Consider the following 5,861-nt stretch of genomic DNA (forward strand, 5'->3'; position numbering starts at 1 on the left):
GGACTCTCGTGTGAGGCGGGCGGAGTTAAGGGGATGAATCTCAGTATTTAGATATACTGTATACAGATTGATAGTATATATACATATGTGTGTATTGTACAGTACCAAGAGAGGTGGAGACTTTAGGTGGAGACCAGTCTTAGTACAGACAGATCGAGGTGGAGGGATGGGGGATTTAGAGTCAGTTCTAAAACAGCGTTTGTTTGTCGTGAGTTATTGCCGAGATGGCTAAGACACCCTACTTTACATATTTCTCCTATTTTATATTGAATGTGATTCTGATATTTGCCTTGTGCTGATTGATATCCTATTATTTTATAAGACTAATCCTATTATTGGTTAGGGTTAGGGTCAGGGGAGGCTGGTGGAGGTAGAAATTGGAGGACGGATTCATTGTAATGCGTGGAACGGAATGCAGAATCCTGAGGAATTCCATCATTCCATTCCATGCACTCCATGCATTACAATGAACCCGTCCTCCGAATTCTACCTCCACCAGCCTCCCCTGGTTAGGGTTCCTCAGAGAGGAGTCTGACACATGAGGACTGTATGAGAGTGATGTCACTGATTAAGATAATGGCCACCCCCCCTCCAGACCTGTTGTGTGTTTGGCACCTCCATCCATTGTTTAAGGAAGCACACAGTCTGGTCTGAAAAGACCTGTCAGACATGGACCTTGTCTTTGTTGTGATCACTCAGGGCCGCGGCCATACAGTCAAACACCCGAACCCTGTTCATCAAAGTACGCTGTGATGCTCATGACTGTATCTGATTCAGCAGAGGTCAGTTTTTATTGACTAAAGCTTCAGGTTGTCACGTCTCCAGCCCTGCGCTGACTGGAAGAAAGCGTTCGACTATAAAGCGGTATGAAACACTGACAGTGTGATCTCTGGGGTTAAGAGTTTAACTCTTGGGCCATATATCAACACGGGATAGTCGTTGCCGTGAGGCGACCACACCACAACGAGATGTGTTGTGAGTTGTGTCATTGCTATCAAAACTGTCAAGTAGCGTGTCGGTTGTGCTGAATGGACAGCTCCCCAGACGTGACTGTACCGTACCTGCTCTGGTCCCAGTTGGCAGCGAACAGGACCAGAATTTTCCTCCCGTATCTGTCCAAGTTGGATAACACCCCGGGAAATCCGTCTTTCAGAGCCTGTTTGATACCCGGGTCTGTGGGTTTCAGGTTTTTGAACATATCCAGATTCTGCTGTCGGTACTCAAAGTACTGGGCCAAGAGGCGGAAAGCCTCGAAATGGTTAAATTTCCGCGCTCGGAGGAACCGGAGGATGAACGGGTCGTCTGTCCTGAGGAAGCCGATGTCTGGACGGGTGATGATCATGTCGCGGACCTCCTGGATGTCCGTGTGTAACGTGTCCGGGTTCTCTTTCAGCTCCACCTTGGCTTTCTCCAGGGTTTCTGGGGACAAGCCCGCCTGTAAGTGAGTCATCGTCCGGGTTTCGACGTGGACTCGTACGGTACTGGATGGAAGGTAAGATATAACCGTAACCTAGTCTATTGGCCTAGAGAGAGAGAACTGACCAACAATGAATGCGTCACTTATAGAGGCTTTTAACAGCAGGGATTTCTCATTTAAAAAAAAAAAACCTGACTGACTTTATATACCGTTCTGAGTGTAGGCCTGGTTCACGGTGCAACATATGGGACTACTGTTCACTCCCCGTCCAGCGCCATTACAATCCCACCTGTACAGCATCCGACGTTTGACTTCAAGTTTCTTTTCACGCGTCGACGTGTATCGCTCTCAGTGCAAGTATCAGTGTTGTCGCCTTGTATCCAACAGACCTCCCCAGCTATCCATACGTCCAGTCCCGGTCAGTAGCCGCTAACCTGGTAGTGTCGGTAGCCTAAACCCACGGATGCGAGACAGCCGTGGTCCTCCATCCCCACCCAAAACACCCGAACAATCCACAACCGACCGTTAAAAGCAGGACACTATACCGACAAAGCGCTCAGCCAATGCGGCAACCTGCAGCAACTCTTGTCAGAACTCTCTTTACCGGTCGCATTTCTATTCGCGACGGATGCTCGTCACCTATGGCGAGAAATGAGTCAAAAGAATCGGAGCGATAGTCTATATTACGTCGTCCTCTCCTCTCACTCCATCCTTCTATCGCGGTGTATCTCCATCCTCTGTTAGTCTACCGGTCCAAATTCGGTGACACATATGATATCCGTCCGGTTCTGATCCGGTTGATTCTGATCCGGTTCCGTGCCGGACGGGTTACGTCAGTGCTGCCGTGGCCGTTGTGTTTGTTGCTACCGGTGAAAGTGACTACTGAAAACCGGTGATCTGGTCCGTCTGGCCGTCACCACAAGGCGGAGGAGGAAAGGAGAGGAGAGGAAAGGAGGAGGGGGCGGAGGGCAAGACAGGAGGAGGGAGGAGGGAGGAGGAGGAGGGAGGGGGGGAAGCACCCGTTCTTTATTCATCATCATCCGCCGACACCTGCTCCCTGACTGCGACCAGACTCGGCCTCACGCGCGGAACATCCCGATATTATGATGATTCCTTATCTTGTTTCAGCAGATTATGTCGCGTGGAAACACACCAGGCATATAAAGTAGTGTATAATCCGTTTTTAGCTGATTGTTCATACAGTATCAGTGTTATTTCGAACACGACCGCGAAGCTTGAAGAATATGCGCTTTATCGCAGTGTCCCTCCCGTGTTCCTGTCGTCTCCATTACGGGGAACATTGTGTATAAACACAGTTAGTTGTCAATGTGTCACTGGAAGATAAATGACATCACACTATTGACTCTGATGTTTTCTGGATTATTGAGACAGACATCCTAGAGGCTACAGTAGGCAATGCAGTAAAGTTATTTTGGTCTATGCTATCCTGTTTTATCCAACTGGTGTGTGTGTGTGTGTGTGTGTGTGTGTGTGTGTGTGTGTGTGTGTGTGTGTGTGTGTGTGTGTGCGTGCGCGCGCGCGTGTGTGTGTGTGTGTGTGTAAGAGAGAAAGTGTATATATTAAAGCAGTGACTCATTGTGTGTAGCCCTGTTATATCATAATATCTGAAACATTTTCACACGAGAAAATAAAATCGGCTGTACGGTTAATTTTATTTCCATTTAGTGACACTGTAGGCTTATATTCAGACAATGTGACGCCGATAACACTGTTGTATAGGCCTAATGTTGTCCGCAATCGGCTAAATCAAATCAATATCAGAAGGCCTCCGGCTTGCGGGCTTTGTTTAACCGAGAAGATGTCGAGATCGACGGATACAGGACCCACTCCGCCCTCTCCCCGCCCTCTCCCCCGGGGAAAATGCCCGCTCAACTGAATAATAATCAGCAACCTGTCTGGTCCAGCATGTGTTGTGTGGGTCTCTCTCTCTCTCTCTCTCTCTCTCTCTCTCTCTCTCTCTCTCTCTCTCTCTCTCTCTCTCTCTCTCTCTCTCTCTCTCTCTCTCTCTCCCCCTGGACAAACACACGTGGTCACAGGCCGCGCTCTGCTCTGCTGTTACACGGGCTGGCCAATTTGCTGCCAAGCACCGAGAGCGAATGGATCAACAAGCAGGGTTGCACAGGTGCCAAAGACACACACACATACACACACACACACACACATACACACACACACACACACGGTGCGCACACACACACACACACACACACACCCCTATCTCGGGGACTTCTAGACGGAGCGTGAATCCATGAATTGAGGATCATCTGGGTTTGCGCGCACGTGACGGCTGTTATAGGCCTGTTCTAATATTATAATATTCACCTCACGCGGTGATTTGACGTCGCAGTCAACCGTAGCCCGTTATGTTGCAGTCAACCGGAGCCCGTTACGTGCTCCCCGGACGCTTTTTTCCCCTTCTATGGGTGATTCTGAGAACCCTCGATGTCACATCTTTAGAATACATATACGCTCCATTTCCCATGTGCTTATCAACCCGCTGACACAAAGGAAACCTCATCCCACTTGCTCAAAGAAGGAGAACCAATTACGCACATTATGCCGTGTCTATTATACTCCTGAGTCATCCTTGAGACATACAGGGCTTGTGCTTCACACACACACACACACACACACACACACACCCCTCCCCCCCGAGATAAGGACCCGCGCGTTCGTCTAGGGCCAGAGGAACAGGATGGAGAGAGGGGAGAGTGAGAGGGGGGAGATATAGAGAGAGCGAGGGAGTGAGTTAGTGAGAGAGAGAGAGGGGGGGGGGGGAGTGAGAAAGGGAGAGAGTGTGTGTGAGAGAGAGAGGGGGGGGGGAGAGAGAAAGGGAGACAGTGACAACTGAACAGTGAGAGGGAGGGGGAGGAACCCCACCCCCCCGGGGAGAAGGGAAATGGCCAGCCGATAATTACGTTCTGTTCTGACGGGGGTGTGGAGCAAATCAAATGACTGAGAGAACCACATCGGAAATTACCTTTGTGGCGGAGATGCAGCTGTCATTTTAAAGCGGCTGAATCGGCCGACGGCCGATTCGTTGATTGGAAAACGCGAGAGACGTTATCAAAGGATGGACTTGAGTTTGGAGGAGGCGGTTTGTTTTTGCATGCATACTGGCTGCCTGTTGACGGGATAAAAACTACCCCCACACAGAAAACGGTCTCTCCGATTTCATAAGCCTGCTTCACTTGTCCTGTCATTTAAAATAAGTACATCACAGATGGTCGATGGCTCGGAACATAATGTTATGAATGAGCTGTCTTTCTGAAGTCCAGTTCTGCGGGGAGTAATTTCAGCACCAGTGTGAGTGGACAGCGCTCAACGGCCCGCTGAACCCAGAGAGAGAGAGAGAGAGAGAGAGAGAGAGAGAGAGAGAGAGAGAGGGTTTTTAAATCTAGCTGACGTGTGTGGGGGGGGGGGTTGATATGACAACAATACGCTTGTCCAGGACTTCTGGAAATTTCACTGACAGTTAGATAGTGTATAGTCTATACTGGAGGTCAGTTATGAGAGTGTGTGTGTGTGTGTGTGTGTGTGTGTGTGTGTGTGTGGGGGACGGTAGGCAATCTAAATAAAGCGGAACACAGAGAGACCTACGGAAGCCTGCGTTTGCTAGCGCACATGGTCTAGCCTAGCTAGGCTAACAGTCAAGCCAGCCAATGAACTGACTCCTCGTGGGCCTGCAGCCCCTGACCTGGGATGGTCTTCAGGCGGACGAGTGTGAAAACCACTAGTCTGATGCTAGCCCCCGCACCCATCATCAAAGCCAGGCCCCTGGAGCTTATCTCTACAGCCAGATGGTGTGTGTATGTGTGTGTGTGAGAGAGAGAGTGTGTGTGTGTGTGTGTGAGAGAGAGAGAGAGAGTGTGTGTGTGTGTGTGTGTGTGTGTGTGTGTGTGTGTGTGTGCGTGTGCGTGTGTGTGTGCGTGCGTGCGTGTGTGCATGGGTGTGTGTGTGTGTGTGTGTCTGTGTGTTGGAAAGAGAGAGAACAAGAGAGTGTGAGAGCGCGTAGCTGCAAAAAATAATAATGTAGCAATTCATTCAACCACGATTGCCGTTTAATTAAACATTTTCGATAATTGTCATGAATATTTTCATTAGAATTTGTCTCCTAGTTTTTCCGTCAACCTCATCCCGCAGAAACGGGCGGCTCTAGGCCTCGTCCCTCCACAGACAGGGAAGGTTCAGCTGAAGCAGAAACGGGCGGCTCTAGGCCTCGTCCCTCCACAGACAGGGAAGGTTCAGCTGAAGCAGAAACGGGCGGCTCTAGGCCTCGTCCCTCCACAGACAGGGAAGGTTCAGCAGCAGCCCCGTGCAGCCCGCGGTGGCTGCTGCTCACCCAGACAGACAGTGATTCAGATGGCGGCTAATGGACTAGCACTGTTGGTTTAGTGCAGGCTGGCCCACGGGTGTCTCTAAT

The 5,861-nt window shown here is 50.1% G+C and overlaps 1 protein-coding gene across 1 annotated transcript in view; it reads right to left on the reverse strand.

Moving 5' to 3' along the window:
- clvs2 (clavesin 2) overlaps positions 1-1,450 on the reverse strand; it is a gene marked incomplete at both ends in the record, with an annotated part of 20,489 nt that extends 19,039 nt beyond the window's left edge. The window contains one exon of the mRNA XM_083688946.1: positions 1,062-1,450. Within this exon, the coding sequence (XP_083545072.1) occupies positions 1,062-1,450 (389 nt within the window). The remainder of the gene's footprint in view (positions 1-1,061) is intronic.
- Between the last annotated feature and the right edge of the window lie 4,411 nt (positions 1,451-5,861).

This window comes from Argentina silus (assembly GCF_951799395.1).
Source record: "Argentina silus genome assembly, chromosome: 17".
Lineage (NCBI taxonomy): Eukaryota > Metazoa > Chordata > Actinopteri > Argentiniformes > Argentinidae > Argentina > Argentina silus.